Below are 18,692 nucleotides of genomic sequence, written 5' to 3'. Positions count from 1 at the left end.
CTGTCTCCTATTCTGAGCCCTCCAAGATTTGAGTCTTGACATCATTCCAAGATATTCAGAATACATGTAATTTTGTATCACTTAATTCATTACTTTAATAGTAAAAAGATAGAAGGCTTTTTGCATTTTCTTAAAAATTGCGTTGTAAAATGTCTTATCCCTCGCTGATATCTCATAGCGCTTACAATTAGATACTTAATTATATTATATTGCTCCCTCCTTCATACTGACCACATTGTTTCATGCACTCTTTAATCTTTACAACTTGTTTTCTAATAGTAGAGATTATTTTAAATGTCTGTATTCAGATAGATTTATATGAGGGAGGTCAAGCAGAAATTAATCTCATTATCTTCTACTGTGGTTGGTCCCATCTATTTGAATATGAGTTTCATAATTGGTATTCCTTAATTTGTATGTTCTGGTAATAAAGACTTTGAGAAAAGGGGATGATAAGATTTAGAGGGTTTTTTTAATTTAGTATTCTCTAAATCTTTGTGCACTCAATGTCTAACATATGAACCAAGGTGGTACATGTCTGAAATCCTAGCTACTCAGGAGGTAAAGATAGAGAGGATAGTGGTTTGAGGCCAGCCTGGACAAGAAGTTGTAAAGATCCTGTCTCAACCAACAAAAACTGGGTGAAGTAACATGTAACCATTATCCCAGTTATAGTACCAAGGGTAAATAGGATCTCAGTCCAGGCTGGTCTGGGCAAAAAACCAGATCTTATCTCAAAAATAACCACAGCAGAAAGGGCTGGATGACTGGTTCAAACTGTCAAGCAAGTATGAGGACCTCAGTTCAAATCCTAACCTCTACCTTAGAAACTAACACATTCACAATAAGAAAAAAAAAAGGAAAATGGGAGAGGAGTTATAAGAGACAAGTCATTGTATATATGTACATAGGAAGTATCTACATCCTCTTAACAGTTGCAATACAGTTTTTACACACTGGTAATGTTACAGAAACAAGTTGAGGACTTAACTACCAGAAACCAAGCTGTATGTTGCGGGCATTATTTTACTTAATCATCACAGCTATTCTATGAGGTAAATACTATTTTTATCCTAAAGAGTCAAATAATAAAACGAAGAAGCTACCCAGCCTCAAATCACACTGCTAGCTTATGACAGAACTAGATTTGATGCCATCTACCAGAATCCATACTCAACACTATAAAGTATGACCAGGTCAAGTCTTCTGCTCTTCTACATCGTTTAAGTGGGGCTAATAGGAAGTTGTAATAATGATTAACTAAACTAATCCAGATAAATTCTTCACATATCATGTAATGCAATAAATACTCAATAATCTCTACTCACTGTCATTACAATATTACAGGGGTTGAACAGTAAGAAAGATGTGCTCTTTGCCTTTGAAAAATCTGTCAGGGTGCAGCAGAGAGAACTCTGAAAGGACACCTTACCATGTCCTCCCCTATAAAAATGATGGGATATCAAATGTAGGATATTACAAGCAAAAGGAAATTTCCACATCAAATTAAGACTACTAATCAGTGAACCTTGAATTAGTCCAAAGGGATCAGATCCTCATTTAATCACATGGACCCTCTTAAATGCAAAGCATTTTCTTAAACTGGTGGCTGATACAAAAGCCAGAGTTTGAAGCACCAGGTGGATTATATATTCTATTGCTGGCATTGAAGATGGAAAGAGGCACAGGCAAGGACAGAATGGATTCAGCAGATAAAATGGACCCTAGCCAGCAGCGAGTCCTACAAACATAAGGAACTGAATTCCAGCTGCGAATGCACTGGGAAGTGGTCTATTCCCATAGTCTTCCAAGAGAAGCCAACCTGGTAGTTTGGAACTGGGTTGCAGTGGTTTGTGTAAACCATGGAAACTTGTTTGGATCTTTCAGTGGGTAATTCAATATCTTGATTTCAGCCTCATGAGATCTAAGCAGAAATACAATTAGAGCCCACCAAGACTCTTTTTTTTTAAATTAGTGTAATTGAATTACGCAAAGGGGTTTCATTGTAACACATCTATACACACATATTAAATACTTCGATCAAATGTGGCTCTTCGTTACTCTTTATCCCTTCTTTCTAAAGTTTTTAATGGGTTTCATTATGCTATTTTCACTTCTATTCACGCAGAATTCTGATCTGGAGAAATGTGAGATAATAAGTGAGTATTGTATTAAGTAGCTTAGCATATGGTAATCTGTGATGACACAAATGGGACAGACTCTTCCCCCCTTCCCCCCCCCCGCAAAAACACAGAAGAATTAAAAAATATAACAAGGGCTTCAGATATTAATAGATACACATTAAGTACAAAAGAAGAAATATAACGCTACCTACGTTGAAGGTGGAATTCAAGCTTGAAAAGTTTAGATACACTAAGAGTTTGAAGAATGATTATTTCTCCGGTTGTGGCTGAGGGGAGGTTTGCATAAGGAAAGGAGGAAGTTTTCCTAGGCTTATAAAATGCAGTGTAAGAAAATGACCAGAGCAGAACCGATAAAGACTGTGCAGGTCCTGTCTAAAAGAGGGCCTGAAGGTAAAGAGCCCAAGAGGGTGGGGCGGGGTTACAGCTGAGTTGCAAGGATTTCTGCAAATCATGAAAAGTGGCTCAGATCTTTACTTTGCTACCCTTAAAGCACTTGAAAGGAATCTTTAAAAACTAATTGAGGGCTGGGAAGGTAGCTCAGTGGTAGAGCGCTTGCCTTGCATGCATGAGGCCCTGGGTTCCATTCCTCAGCACCACGTAAGCAAAAAGAAAAAAGCTGGAAATGGTGCTGTGGCTCAAGTGGTAGAGCGCTAGCCTTGAGCTGAAGAGCTGAGGGACAGCGCCAGGCCCAGAGTTCAGACCCCACGACCGGAACCCCCCCCCAAAAAAAAAAACTAATTGAAAATATCTGAAAAGAAAAACATAACAAAATGTATGTAACATGTATGTACATAACATCTCTATACAGTTTTTAATCTTTCACATTTATAGGATGAGTGTATTTTAATATTTAAGTGGATAATTCTTAATACTTTTCTTTTTAATGTGCAAGCTATAAACTTCCTGTGGCTAAGTTAAAATATGTTTATTAAGAGAGCTAAGTCAATAAAAAATAGACTCATTCACAAAGATAAAACTTTGTTTGGAGTACATAAGCATAAATATTTTGATACAAATTTTCAACAAAATTGAGGTATCTTGAAACATGCTTGTGACATGGCATAATTACATAAATGAGATCTCGGTAGTTTATCTCTCCCTTCATAGGTACAACTGGAAACACAACTTCAGTAAAATTTGGCACAATCTTCCTTATCAAATGTCAATTTTAGTATATTTTCCTATACTCCCCAAAAGAAAAACATTAAAAGAATTTTGTGCCAAGTTGCTTTATTGTTAACTCAACCTTAGTATTTTGTTTATCTAAGCACACTGATTTAGGCTTCTCTCCCTAGTGAAAAGGCAGTTTGTGTGTGCATGTGTATGTATGTGTGTGTGTGTGTGTGTGTGTGTGTGTGCATGTGTGCATGTCTGTTTTCTGAATAGCTCTGGCAAATATTTATAATCACATTACTGCCTGAGAAATAACATAATTGAGCCAAGAATACTCATTCTGTCCCCCACACCTTCAAATACTCCATGGGAATAAATTAAGTATGGAAGGGTATGAATGAAAAATAAAAACTTCTTGTAATGTAGTAGGTACCTAATTTGTTATCAGGGATTTAATCACTGGGGAAATTCTCTATCACTAAGCTAAAAGCAAGGTAACATTGATGGATTTTGTTTTAAAAGGGTATATACATTTTAAGGAAGATTCTATGCAAACATTTAAATATGTTAGTTATACAAAGGCAATCTGAGTATAGTCTTGTAAGGACTAGCACCAGCTACTGTATATGTCTTTCTGTGATTAAACCAACTCTATCACACTGTCCACCTCTATCAATCTAGACCAGAGGGAGGACGTAAGGAAAAATGGCAGGAAATGTTTTCAAGAATCACTAGAAGCCAGGTGCTGGTGGCTCAGACCTATAATCCTAGCTACACAGGAGGCTGAGATCTGAGGATTGCAGTTCAAAGCCAGCCTGGGCAAGAAAGTTCATGACACTCTTATTTCCAGTAAACCACTGGAAAACTGAAAGTAGCATTGTGGCTCAAGTGGTACAACACTCGCCTTTAGCTGAAGAGCTCAGGGACAGTGGCCAGGCCCAGAGTTCAAGCCCCACAACCGACACAAAAAAAAGAATCACTAGGAGACTTAAGTTTCTTAACCAAATATCTTTGATTTTTTTTTAAAGTCTGAGATCTAGTACTTTTTAATTAATAAATGTTACCGACTCTCTTAAAATTTCTTTATTATCCTTAAGTAGTTATACTAAGGAGTTTCAACATGTCACTTTGTAAGTATAATGCATCTTGATCAACGTCACACTATTAATTAAAAAATTATGAACAATGCCTGCCTGAAATGCAAAACAAAAAATCCTTAGGTTTAACTTAAAAATGCATAATCCATAAAGCGTTTTCACATATATTATTGTTAGCAATAAAGCAGTTAAACACATAGATGTTTTAGAATTTCCATGCATTGAAATCTAAGTATAAAACATCTACTCTATCTACATTACAGTTTAGAATTTGAACAGAGAAGGCAACTATTAAAATATAAATGGTCATCAATTAAAATTTAATTACTGTTCAATAATTCACTCTGAGTTTTGATAAATTCTGACACAGGGACAGATCATTTTTCTGCAAAGCATTTTTCTTCTCATCTGTGTTTCAGCATTCTCTATCTGATACGGTTGCTCCCCATTCCTGCGCAGATGATTACATTCAAATGGCATTTAACATAAACTGCACCAAACTGCCCTAGAATTTCATTTTGGACTGAATTAATTAACTTCACAGTAGGTGGCTGAGGTGCAGAACAGAAGCCTGAAGAAACACTTGACTACTTAACCCACCTTACATGTTGTCTCTAAATCAAGGCAGCTTCTATTTTTAATAAATAGTACCAGGTACAATACATCCTAAAGGGTAAAGATAAGGCATTTATAATAAATGGATTTAGTTTTTCACATACATTTGCATGCATTTTAAGGAAGTAAGGTGTTTGAGGGTTGGTGTGGGGGTGGGGGGGTAGGTGGGAGGGGGGGAGAAGCACTCCAGAGGGTTAAAGAGGATTTAGCAGCACTCAGCAAGAGCTGACATGCCTAATACTTTCTAAAGACTGCTTGTTTACCTTAGGAAGTATACATTTAGAATTTTAAAAATGTACTATGTCTTTGCAAGATGTTAGAATATAAAACCAACTACTTTGTAGCAAGTAATACCACTTTAAATGCTGTTGTAATTTATATTCTAGACCTTGAAATGTAAATGTAATTGTCTAAGACATTATCTTCAGATCATCAACATTATCATGCTATCATAAAATATCTATTCTGTCAATTATGCTTCTCTAATTATAATATTATTATCAAGATCTGACAACTAACTCTGCGTTTCAAGTTTATAGTCTTCCTACATCAAGAGACAAATTAAAGGGCAAATAAGGAATGTGAAAAGCCAGATCATAAAACATTGCAACATCTTTCATATTATAAGAAATATTTCTCTATCATAAATTTCTGGTTTAGAAAATGAGAAAAACAAATGAAAACTTCTTGACAATTTAAACTCAGTAGTTTTAAGGTTGTTTTTCTTGTGTGCGTGAGGGAAATAGGAGGAAGATAAAAGAGAGGGAAAGTGTGAAATTGCTGGTTAAGGAAGGCAGTGGTCAAAGAAAAGAGAGTGGAAGATTGCAGTCTGATTTAAGTGCTTTGTGTCCCTCAGTAAGAAGGTGAAAAGGCCTTGGTCAGGCTTCACCTGAGTGGCTCTAGAAAGATTTCACTTTTTCACAGTTCCCTTTGAGAACACAACTTCTAGGGAAGTTCTCTACAAATAAATTTTCCCTCTTCTACAATGTAACTTCTTCCTGCTGTGATATGTATGATTAGAAATAATAATGGCATCATTTGGAAGTTTCGATCATGGTTTATAGTACAGGAAGAGGGGTAAAGGAATGCTCCACTGCCAGTATTAGCAGCAATTTTGCCTGCAGCATCTTCTAAATATCTTCTAAATACAAAATTTAGTGGCAACAATTGCTACAAATGTGTCAAGAAGAACAGCTATGGTTGGTTGAAAATAAACTCAAACAGTAATATTCCTTAGCTTTTTTTTTTAGCCTGTCATTTACTGAAATGGTAATCATAATAAGACATTTCTGAGAGCCTTCTATAGTTAGAAAAAAATAAATTCATCTACGTTCTAAGGTTTTCACACATGAGATAGTCTCTAAATTAATTCTACCAGGCTAAGCAAACAGCATTTTGTTCTCTCCAAGGGCTAGGTCTGTCCTTCTGTCCCCAATCACAAGAGTCCTTTTTATCATTACTCTCCTCCCTTTGGGTTCCAATTCTTACTAAGAGTCCTGGAAAAACACAAAGTAACCTTGTAGTTACATCATGCTCTAGAAATGAAAAAAGACTCTGCTATCTAAAAGTAATAAAAGGCTCCATTTAAATTAATGCTTATTTTTCATCAAGGGTTCATTTTGTTTTGTAATAATGTAGGTCTGGTCCAAATAGAGTTCTTAACACCTTTAAAAAAAGATCTCCAGAGATTATACACAGAGTAGTAATTTCATTCTTACATTTTTACTTCTGGCAATGGTGCTTAGGGTTCAGTGTGACTGGAGATAAGTGCTGTTGCTGACACCTTATGGAAACTTTTATTTGGAAACTCTGATTTGATTTTTAAAACTGTTCAGCTCTTGTTTACAAGAAGGGTACTACAAAAATGTATTTTTTTTGTTCCTTTAAGATATTCATTCCCTTGCTATTTATTTCTCACTTGATTTCATAATCCTGTTTGGGTCAGTATGATTAGTTGCTATGGAAATTACCTCCTATGGAAATGATTCTAAGGTATTATTGTAAGAATATGACTTTATGAATAATATCTATAGCAGACAGCAACCTTCACTAGAAAAAGGAAATCTAATTAAAAATTTTAAAAGGATTAATCCTGAAAATGATTACGATAACCAATTTTCCCAATATTTCTGAATCTTCCATCTGCTTTTTAAGTAAGTACTAAATACATTTCAAAGTGTTAATCGGCTATATTCACTTCCCCAAATTCCAAAGGCACAATGGAAATTAACACCACACACAGAAAAGTGCATGTAAGGAACATTTCATCTACCATTTCTCTAAACTAATAAATGTTATGCTTCACTTAGGAGAGTTAATGTCAACAGGATTTCAGGGCTCATCAAGGAAACTACTGAGAATAATATATTACAAATTCCCTTTAAAGACAAAGAATCTAATATTCCAAAATTTATCCCAGGAATTTAAAAGGTCAAGCCTATAAACGAGAGAGTTAAACAATAGATGTGAGCCAGTGAAGCATTAGATGAGAATTCCAGAATGCTAACAAGAACATTTTCTTGGGTGGATTCTATAATTTGTGGTTTGAATAAAACCTTTGAAACATTCCATTAGTATTAAAATTCTCACAATGAGAATATGGCTCATATTTAACACATTTTAAATTACTAGACAGTCTCTCCCCAAAAGAAATGTTAATGCTTTCTTCTGCCTAGTGCTTATTCACTGCCTGGTACTAATTTTGGCATAAATTAACCCTTCCAACAATTAGAATATTGTCTAGAAACCGCCTCTTATACTCTATGGGGAAAACCACTTATATTCTGAAAATCAGAAATAAAATAGAAACGTATTCCTTCATTATAAGATAGTTTTCTGTACCTAGTAGCTTATTAATTATGTATGTAAATTGCTATCATATTTACCTGTACAATTATGTAACTTTACATTTATAATGCCTCTGAATTAAGCCTTCCAGTTATAGATTTTTGTTAAGTGTTTTATACAGTAAAGGTTTTCTATACTTGTGCTTGCAACCATGATCGAGGGTCCAAAATGTCTTTGATGGATTTCTGCCTTGGAGCTGGTACTGGCTTAGTTTCAAAATTGTTTTTAGTGTCTGTGTGCTCACCATCAGTTAAACTACTTTTCCTGGCAGGAAGAAGTTTTCGAGGAGAAGCGACTGGTTTCTGTAAGTGGTGCATAAGGTTAGAAAGTCTGGTGTCCAAAGGCGAGGCTCGAGATACACTTGTTTTTCCCCAGTTGTCCTTCACGGATGGATCTGTGTTGCTCTGTGTTTTGAAGCTGAATGGAGGCTTATCAGAGGGAGGAAGAGGAGCTCGTCTCTTTTTCCTTTTCCCAGCTTGTGCTGGCTCACTTTCAGGGGACAATACCTTTTTGTGGATGACCATTTCATGATTACCATCAAAGATTGTAGCCCAAGGAGGTGGTGAGGGTTCTTCACTTTGATCAATAAGGAACTGTCCATTTGTCTCTTCAATTTTCTTTTGTATTATGTCAGTTAAACTTTCAAGTTTCACTGGTGAATCAATGCCTGTAATAATTTTAAGAAAAAAAATGCATAGAAAAAGGACCCAGAAGGCATATAAACTTTACTTTCAGTAGGTTTGTTTTGCAAATAACTAAGCTATCTGTAACAACCACCAAAAAGTTAACAGTAAGATAAGCAGTAAAATATTTAATTGTAAAAATAACTATCAATAAAACAAAAATCAAGGATGTTATAAACTGTACTATACAAATTATATATCATATATACAACACATGTAAAATACCTACTGTAGCCACCTATAATAAACAACATAAAATGTAGATACATGAGTACAATTTAATTCTTGGATTTTTTAAATCTTATTTTGAAATCCAAGGAAGCTTAGAGTACAACTGGGATGAGTATGACTGGATTAATACTCTATTTTCCTACAGAACAGCAGTCTCTGTTGCAAGGGAAATAAAATCCCCAAATCCCAAACCCAGGGAAGGAATGTGAAGCCCTTATACCATTTGGTGATAAGATACTGGGTGAAAAGGTTCCTTAGGAAAAACAAGTATCGGAGATGATACCTAACTATTGGAAGTATTACTGGTATTTTTAAGTATGTAAATACAAGCATATAATTTTAGATCCACAACTTCTAGTATGTAGAAACTCAGGTACATTAGTGGCAGATTAGATGAAAGTTTATTGTTGACTTTTGCTTGTACCAATCACTGCAGCAATCCCCTAAGCACAGCATAAATATCTTACGAAGAATGTGGAAATGAAATACAAATAAGTTAGAAAAATTTAAATTTTCTAGAGTATTAAGCTTAACTGATTATTGTTGGCTAGAGATGAAAGCTTCCAATCATTAATATTCACCTATCAACACTGTTTGAAAAAAAACAATAAAATACAGAAAAAGAATCACCGAATGTAATTTCATTTTAAAATCTGCAAGTTTATATTTTCTGAATGTTCATCAGCAGCTCAGCTAATATTTATTCTCAGTGCACTTTTATTCATTTTAAGTCTTAAAATCTGTTTGATCTTGAGCATTCAAACTATGAAAAATGTGTATTCATTAATTTTGTATTAATTCATCTATTAAACATGAGTTCCTTAGTCTATAATCATATTCTTTTTCTTCATTCATTTGATTGTGCCCTGAAAATTTCAGCATTTTAATTTCAATAGAATAAGCTGCTTGAGTAGGGACAATGTTGTTTTTGTTACCCTGCAGCTTAGAAAAGACAAACCCCACTTACTCATATCATGGTAGACTGAGGTTGCCTCTTTTGTCAAGAACAAAGGTGGTTTCCGTGGTGACATAATCTCAATTTTCATAAGTTCTTCACAACAATGCTTCCATTGGCCTAAGAAAGAAAGGAAGAAAGAAAGAAAAATAGCAGGCTAGTTTAAGACATAAATGTGAAGACATACAATTCATTATGAACAGATATCAACATATATCCTTGCTTTAAAAGTAAATAGTGAATTTATAAATTCAACAATGCCTTAAGGAAACTTGTACAAAAGCTAGTCCTACCCATAATTTCAAAATCTAATTCTGTGGCATAAAATTACTTTATTTAAGAAGTTCTATATAGAGATATTAAGACCTCTAGGCTATATATTAGTTCACAAAATAACCAATTACTTTTAAATTTCTACTCATGGTAGGAGTTTAGACAGGCTGTTATTTTAAGTATTAAACCATTAAGTACTCAAAGGTGGCTAAAAAGTAACTATAAGCTGTAATACAGTTGTCTTGAAGGACTTAGAAAAAAGGAATGGCAGCTCTCAAAAATTTTAAATGAGAAAATAAAATTTATTTAACCACTATCTCTTTAAGAGATATGCTTTCAAAATCATATAGCTTTAAACAATGTGTTTTCATTTTTTAAAAAAGACATATAAAAGCCTAACTATTAAGAAATATCAATCAACAAAATTCTGAGTCTACTTTGTTTTGAGGAAAATGGGCATTGAAAATAAGATAAAAATAATATTCTTGAACAACTGTTTCAACTATCCAATTAAAATATGTGTGGACATTATTAATTTTCTCTTATGTTTCACCACTTTAATCTTCAAATTTTCAGATTTATTTCTCTTGAGTAGATATCAAGTGTAATTTTCCAAATTTATATGCACCTGAATGCTGTATAGAAACTGTGCTAGATACTGTGTCTATTAATATTATAAAAAGAAGTTACTGAGACTCTCTATTCTTATATATTACACCTGTAGAAAAATAATATAATATACCTATGTCTTTTTTCAGGCCGATTTATGCTCCACATTTGTTTTTGTAAAATATTTTTATTATACACACTCATTATCCAACTTGGCTATTTTCCATGGTTTAAAAATTAAAGACATTTCATGCATAGTTAAATTATGTATTCATTGTGTTGTCATAACAAAATGGTATTATTGCATGAATTTTAAACACACTACCTTAACTAGTTAAGAAGGATATAAGAGCCTTTTTGTATTTTTTTATCATGAAGCTAAGTAGAGAATATTGTAAAGTTTACAAATAACTTCATTAAAACTTAAAGAAGACATAAATTTCCAAACGGAAGGCTTCAAAGCTGCTCTCTAAATGTAAATCCAACAGAACTGAGAGCTGACATTTTCCCTTTACTTCCTTTTTTAGACAAATATATAAAAGCCATATTTTTTTCTTCTTGGTAGCAGGAAAAAATTCTTTATCTAATGGAAAAATAATGATTCACTTAAAACTGGCAAATATTTTTCTGTCACATTCTTGGACAAATTCTCTTGAATTCTTTGAAATTCTTGTGGTTTTTTTGTGCATTCACAGATAAAAGCATTGCATTGTTAAACTAGAGGCAGAATACTAATCATGTTGCAAATTAGAATATCATATCATTCTACATGTTACTGATATGTCAGAGGTAGAAATACGATCTGTACTTTAGTCAAGAATCACAACTGAAATGCTGATTTTTCCAGTGAATAACTTTGTATGCATAGATATACATGATAGTTAATATGAAATAAATATATGTTTTGATTGAATAACAATCTCTAGTATTGAAAGTAATTTTCACAATATTGTCATAATGTCCCCAATCAAAAATGCTTAACTCAATATTTCTATTACAAAATATTTGAAAAATATTTAATATGCAAAGACTATCTTAATTTTCTATCTTTGATCCACTATTCCTAGTTCTACTCTACTAATAATCCAGAACAAGGATTATTTCTCTTTTATATAGTTGTTAGCTTTCAAATATTAAAAATAATGATTATGTGTTCTTTGCTCCTAACCTCCATAACCTTCGCTATTCTATAGGCTCAAGAGACCCACTTCCACCAGTGTTTCCTCGTATATTCTAATTATCTCACCCTTCTGAGTTTCCACCTGGAAGGAGGGCCAAATAATTGACGTTTATTCCAAATATTGAAATATTCTCATTTAATTCTCTTCTGCTATCACTCTTTATTCTGTGCTAGACATCATTCTTCAACCAAGATTACAAGAAACTATGCTTGTCACTAAAAATTGCAAAGTCTGAAGTACAGTTTAAAATTTAGGATCTTATAAACACTTCTATATACAGAACATTTCAAAGTAAATGTAACAGAACTTTAAAATTATATAGACTGATCAATTTTTACCCAAAAAAGAAAGGAATTAAGTACTAAAGAAGCCAGAGAACCACATTGTCATCATTCATCATTTCCTTGTTCCTACTACACACTCTGAAATGTTCATCCTTCTAGCTCCTCACTTCAAAATGAGAAATTATTTCAGATAATATAGAGAACAAGACTATCCACTAGTAGTTTATGCCTTAACTACAATGTTTTGACATTATTATTTCTTCCATATAGCCATCTTTTCTGTTTTAGGCCCATACAAGTATGAAATAATCAGAATAATTTCTAAATACAGTATGGCATTTTGTAAAACAGACTCCAAGTCAGAGCATTTAGGAAACCAGTTAAAATTTCAGCTATGATTAGCAAAAGAAGGGAAGTTGTTGGCATGATATGATGGTACATGCCTGTAATCTCAGCACTCAGACGTCAAAGATGGGACTGATAAAGATGGAACAAATACTTCAATGTTTATTGAGAACCTAGCAATGGTATTTAAAGACAACATTGTAATGAGTTTAATAATGCCAAATGCCCTCAGAATATTCAATGCATATATAAAAATGGAACTTGGAAAATTGAGGAGAGGTGTGGGGTTAGAAGAGATAAAGAATTAGGAAAGGGCTTGACTTGAACAAGATGCATTGTTCTCACGAACTGACATGTCGAATTGAAAAAATCCTCATAGAAAAACTTAAGGATAATTTTTTAAAAAATCCTACAAGGAATTCTCTATCTCACTACCATGGACTACAACCTTTTAAAATCTTAGTTTTCTCATCTGTACAGTGGACTGAAATGTCTTCTATATCATAGGAATGTTAATGGAATTAAAAGCATTTGATACATAGGAGGTAATCAATAAATTATTTATTTCCTCCTTTCCAAACTTTATTCTAAAGCACAATGAAGTCATGAATCAGGAGTCCTAACAAATTAACCTGACAACTGTATATAATGTTCCAGAAAAATGTAATTCCTAAAATGTCTCTAGGATTATTTCTGTAAGTTGCAAAAATAGCCTTAAATTATGTGGAAATGACATCCTTGTAGTTTTATAAGACAACACTGTAAATAATAAATGCTAATTGAATCTAATAAAACTTAACTTAATTAGAATTAGCCATCATCAATACTCATGATTTCAACATAAAATTCTAGGTAACAAATATGCTGTTAAATAAATTGTTGGTAAAGACAAAAAAAGCTACAATTTCATTATTTTCCTGTAAGTCTTCTTTAAACTGACAATCAAATATTAGAATCTCAAATATTTTTCACACTTGAACCAAACCAAAATACTATCATATTGTTTTCTATATAATTCTTGGCACTAGACTATATTATTGAAAAACCACATGAGGTTCAAAAAAAAAATCTCTGGGCGATATCCAAGATGATACAATAACAAATGTAGAGTTAACAGAAGGTTACATAAAACTGGGGCTCCTTCTGAACATTTCAATATTTTATGATGATTAGTACCCCTGGAAAAGCATTTTGTTTCTCAAATGGCTTATCTCTTAGATCAAATATATCACCTTAAGTAGATAAAATCTTAATCTTTTAGGAAAACGGGGTTCTGTTGCTTTAGGGATCAAAGGAAGCATAAAAAAAGGAGTGGTAGGAACTCAAAGGCAAACTTCTATAACAATAGTTGTCGAGACACTGGAAAGAGAAAGAAAAGCATCAATGTAATGATAATATATTAACATTTTATTCAAGACCATACAACATCCTTGCTATAAGCTCTAAGAGAAAAAGATTTTAATATTTAGATTTCTATGCGCAAACATTCAGGCAATGAGAATATACTGATAGAAAATGCCAATATCTACTTACTAAGATCAAAGAAATGCTGCCAGAAGGCTTCCATCCACTTCTCAAGATCTTCTTTACTATCAACTGAAAAAATATGAGTTACAGATTGTCCAGCAACAGGGTTGATGACAGAGAAGCTATGGAGTCTTTTCTTGGCATCTTTATCCATTGCTCGAATTCTGGTTTCCTAAAAATTAGGATAAAATTGGTATTTTACAAGAGAATATTTCTGTAATGATCAAACAAATGTTTTATTACTTAGCTACCATATTATATAAGTGTAATTATATTCTTATCGGTGTTCATTTGAAATTTAAAATAGGTAATTTAGAGAATTTCCAACATTCAAACTCAAATCTAAGAGATCTTTAAAAAGAATATTTTATATTAAAAACCAAGTAATGTTTCAAGTATGCTACACATATAGCACTTATAGGAAATTACATGAGATTAAAACATAAACTGTTTTGATCTATCTCTAAGTGGGAGTTTGCTGTCTTTTATATACATCTTAAAATCTGCAGAAAACAAGTACTGTAGGTCATAACTTTAATGTGGATTGTAAGTTAACTATATTTCCAAAAATAGTAAAATTACATCAGTAATGTTTCTTATTCTAATATTTATACATATTATAGTGTTATCAGTAAGTAGTAGTCAAATCATAACTTAGTGTTTACTGTAGCAAAAATAGTGGGGTACTCCTCATTAACGTTTATTTTATATGTAACATTCATTTACAAAGCTCATAGCTAAAGATCCAAAAGTTAGTATCATCCTTTTCAAGTTACTTCTGTAATACTGAACACAACACCCTACCACAGAGGCAATCATTTCATTCATGATGACAATCTAAACCTTTTTCCTTATTGTCTTCCAGTAGAAGAGAAGTCTACCCAAGTCATACAGAGGGACTGTCAGGCACATGGCAAACTAGCCACAGCAACCCCATATAGTTCAGACCATGGGAATCTAGAGGGAATTAAAAGTCTGGAACAGAACAATCTATTATACAAGGATTTGAATGCCTGTATAATAATTAGTTTTACATTATTCTAGGGCAGCCTATCTAGTAGAAATATAATATGAACCACATATGTAATTTAAATTTTCTGAAAAAAAATATTTAAAAGAAAATAAAAATAAATGGGTGAAGTGAATTTTAATAGCATAAAATAACATAGCCAAATATTACATAAAAAGTTACTCTGATAGCTAAAAGTTTCTTTTTTTTATATATTAATAGTTCAAATCTCAATTCAGATCAACCACATTTGAAGTAGCCAACAGCGACTAGAAGCTAGTGGCTCCTGGGTTCTACACAGCAGCTCTAGAAGAACATAACTAAGCCTACTAGAATGTAAGCGGAATATCTAAGGTGGCAATTACAAAAGCAGATTAAAAGTGGGAAGCAATTCTTGACTCCACTGAGTAGAAAGGTGAAGAGACTATGTGTGGTAACCATCAACGCTTACACAAGCCTGGCATTGGTGGCTCACGCTTGTAATCCTAGCTACTCAGGAGGCTGAGATCTGAGGATAATGGTTCAAAGCCAGCCTGGGCAGGAATGTCCGCAAGACTATCTCCAATAAACCACCAGAAAACCGGAAGTGGCACTGTGGCTCACACTCGCCTTGAGCTGAAGAGCTCAGGGACAGCGCCCAGGCCCAGAGTTCAAGCCCCATGACAGACAAAAATAAAATAAAATTTTAAAAAGCTTATGCAAACATACCAGGATGTTTACATGAGTATTTGAGAAGTAGCAAAGAATAAGGGAGAAAACGTAATCATTCCCAGAAAGAACACAGGAAGTAAAAACCATGTATTTTACAAAAGGAGGTCTGAAGGAATTCGTATTCATAATCACATGGGGAAAATGTATGCTGCATAAAGTAGCAACATTAGTTGGAACTTTTAGATCACAAGATAAAAGGATTGGTAAATATCAGAAAGAACTGGTTTTAGAGGACTTTAATGAGACTTAGGATCAGAATAATAATTTTATCATGATATGGCCTTTGAGTCTATCTTGTAATAAACCTTGTGAATTATCTCTATTAAGTAAATGTTTATATAGAATAAAAATTCTAGAGCCACGTGCTGGCTGCTCACATCTGTAATCCTCACTACTCAGGAGGCTGGGGTCTGAGCATTGTGGTTTGAAGCCAGCCAGGGCAGGAGAGTCCGGGAGACTCATCTTCAATTAACCACTAAAAAGCCAGAAGTGGAGCTGTGGCTCAAGTTGGTAGAGCCCCAGCTTTGAGCAAAAAAGCCCAGGGATAGCACCCAGGCCCTGAGTTCAAGCCCCAGGACTGGCAGAAAAACAACTAAATAAAATAAAAATACTACAAATATTGTGCTAAATGGAAACTTGCAAGCTGAAAGATATATCTAATCAATCCCTTTGTAAAAAGGTTTTGTTTTAATCTGCCAAGTGCCAATGGCTCATACCTGTGATCAGGGTCTGAGATCTGAGGATGCAGTTTGAGTCTATGAGATACTTACCTCCAATTAATCAAAAAAAAAAAAAAAAAGAGGGAGGAGCTGTGGCTCAAGCAATAAGGCATTAGCTTTGAGCAAAAAATCTCAGGGACACTGCCCAGGTCCTGAGTTCAAAACACAAAATGGTTATTATCATTAGCAGAGAACAACTTGAGCTCTAGGAAAAATCTTTAATATGATACTCTATCTGACTAAATGAAGTCTGAATCATTGTAGAGGATCTTGTACTACTATCACTAATACCACTACCACCAATAGCAACAAAACAAGATATACTTTTTTTTCTTTTTTTTTTTTTTTATGGCGAGAATACCGTACAGAGGAGTTACAATTACATGGGCAAGATAACGAGTACATTTCTTATCAAGCATTGTTGCCTTCTCTTTATTTCCCCTTCCCATCCCTTCCCATACACCCCCCACCCCCGACCAAAGTTGTTAAGTTTGTTTTTGGACATAACGACTTGTACATCTCATTGTTGCAGTGAGTCCAGCTGTATCCCTAGTTAAATGATTTGTTTTTTCCCTTCCTCTCCACAAATTATACCAACATTAAATACAGTGAAAGCATGGGTTATACCATGGGGGAGGGACATACAAAGCAACAAAGAAATCATCTTATAAATATGTTAGAAACAATTGCATGAAAGGAAAACAAAAAACAAAAAAAACATTTGAATACTTATCTTGGGGTTCATTCCCCTAACATCAACTTATCTGACCTTTTCTGCTTGACTCAGACATATACTAGTTATTGCAAATATACTCTTGTTAACAGAATTGTGCTTTCCTGCACTCAATTTCATTTTAATACATTTCTGACTACTTTTTGCTCATGATTAAAATAGATTCAACTTTTAAATAAGGAAAATATGATCTTTATAGCTGAATATTTAGTATTTTTTGGACAAGGTATCATTTAAAAAGAAATGCAGGAAATATGATTAAGTAGATCACTTACTGACTACTCTGAAAATATAACAATAAACAGGAATATTATATACTCATTACCCCTGGTAAGCATAAATAACACATTTTTAAAATATGAGAGGCTTTTCAAGGTACAAATAAAATGCAGAATTTAAACTAATTTCATCCAAAATAATTTAAATAATGGAAAGCATTTTTAACTAAATATTACACATCAAAGGAAAGGTGATTAGAACAAATACAGTCTCAAATAATCAACAATAGCATTCACGTTTCCACTTCTCAGAAAAGGACAGGCCTGTGATTAAAAAAACACCAAGGTAAATTTTAGGACTGTTATCAGTGTAGACTCATAAATTATAAATGAGGAAAACATCTTCTTAGCGGAGAGGGTATAAAAACAAGCAACTTGGGAATTCTCTCCACACCATTTCTACAAGCTAATGTATTGCCTAGCACCACGTTATTGTTGAAAAATATTCAAAATTGAGACAGGAAAAGAACAACCCAGATAATGATAAAGTTGTGCATTAACAGAGACAGATCCTATAAACAGTTTTTATTCTAACTCAATTAATGGATGAGGAAATATCTTCTCAGAGAGAAGCACTTTATGTGATACTGGAATTTTTTTGTTTTCTTCTGCTAATCCCAACCATTTCAGTTAATTTGAGTTAATTTCAGTTATTTTATTTTATTACTGATTTATGGTTAGATTTAGATTCACTGTTAGTAGTAGGCTTTGCTTTTTTCAGTCAGCACACACTAAAATTCTGCAGCATAAAATTGAGGGGTACCTAGAGAAGGCCACATTAAGTTTATAATACATAATATGAGATGCCAATTTCTCAATGAAAATATACGCTCTAAGGGAAAGTAGAGTTTCTTTTACATTTTTTCACTATTTTGAATTAAGACTTTTCTTCAATCTCTCCATTTCTCTGTAAATGGAAAATTACTAGATCAGGGATGGATTTAAAAATTGCTTCTTATTTTACTTTTGACCATACGATCTTTAGAAAAAAGTATTAGGTGTAGTATTAGACTACACCTAGATTATGGTCTCTAACTATAAAAAGGATTGAGTGCTCTTTAGAGAAATGGCTGATCACCAGCCTAGTCCAGAAAATGATTCTGGAAGATCCTGTTCTATCAGAACCAGAGATTACTAAGGTGTTTGAAAAGCCTCAAGGGGGAGAGGAAGGGAAATAACAAAATGTTTAAATAAGGATACAGGCAGACCTATTGTAACAATGAGATGTATAAGACATTATGTTGAAAACGAACTTTACAACTGGGTGGGGGGGGAAGTACCGTGGTGGGGAGGAAAGGGATGGTAGGGGAAAAACAAAGGAGAGGGAACAATGCTCAA

General features: G+C 33.6%; 1 protein-coding gene across 1 annotated transcript in view; it reads right to left on the bottom strand.

Moving 5' to 3' along the window:
* Positions 1–4,328: 4,328 nt before the first annotated feature.
* Rtkn2 (rhotekin 2) overlaps positions 4,329–18,692 on the bottom strand; it is a 65,021-nt gene continuing 50,657 nt past the window's right edge. The window contains exons 10-12 of the mRNA XM_070021022.1: positions 13,911–14,076; positions 9,698–9,805; positions 4,329–8,483 (exon numbers count right to left, since the gene is read on the bottom strand). Coding sequence (XP_069877123.1) covers positions 7,948–8,483; positions 9,698–9,805; positions 13,911–14,076 — 810 coding nt within the window. The 3' untranslated portion in view covers positions 4,329–7,947. The remainder of the gene's footprint in view (positions 8,484–9,697; positions 9,806–13,910; positions 14,077–18,692) is intronic.

This window comes from Dipodomys merriami, unplaced genomic scaffold (genome assembly GCF_024711535.1).
Source record: "Dipodomys merriami isolate MVZ:Mamm:240054 unplaced genomic scaffold, mDipMer1.0.p SCAF_14, whole genome shotgun sequence".
Taxonomy (NCBI): domain Eukaryota; kingdom Metazoa; phylum Chordata; class Mammalia; order Rodentia; family Heteromyidae; genus Dipodomys; species Dipodomys merriami.
Note: the sequence above shows the minus strand (reverse complement) of the source record. Positions and strands in the feature narration are given on the sequence as shown.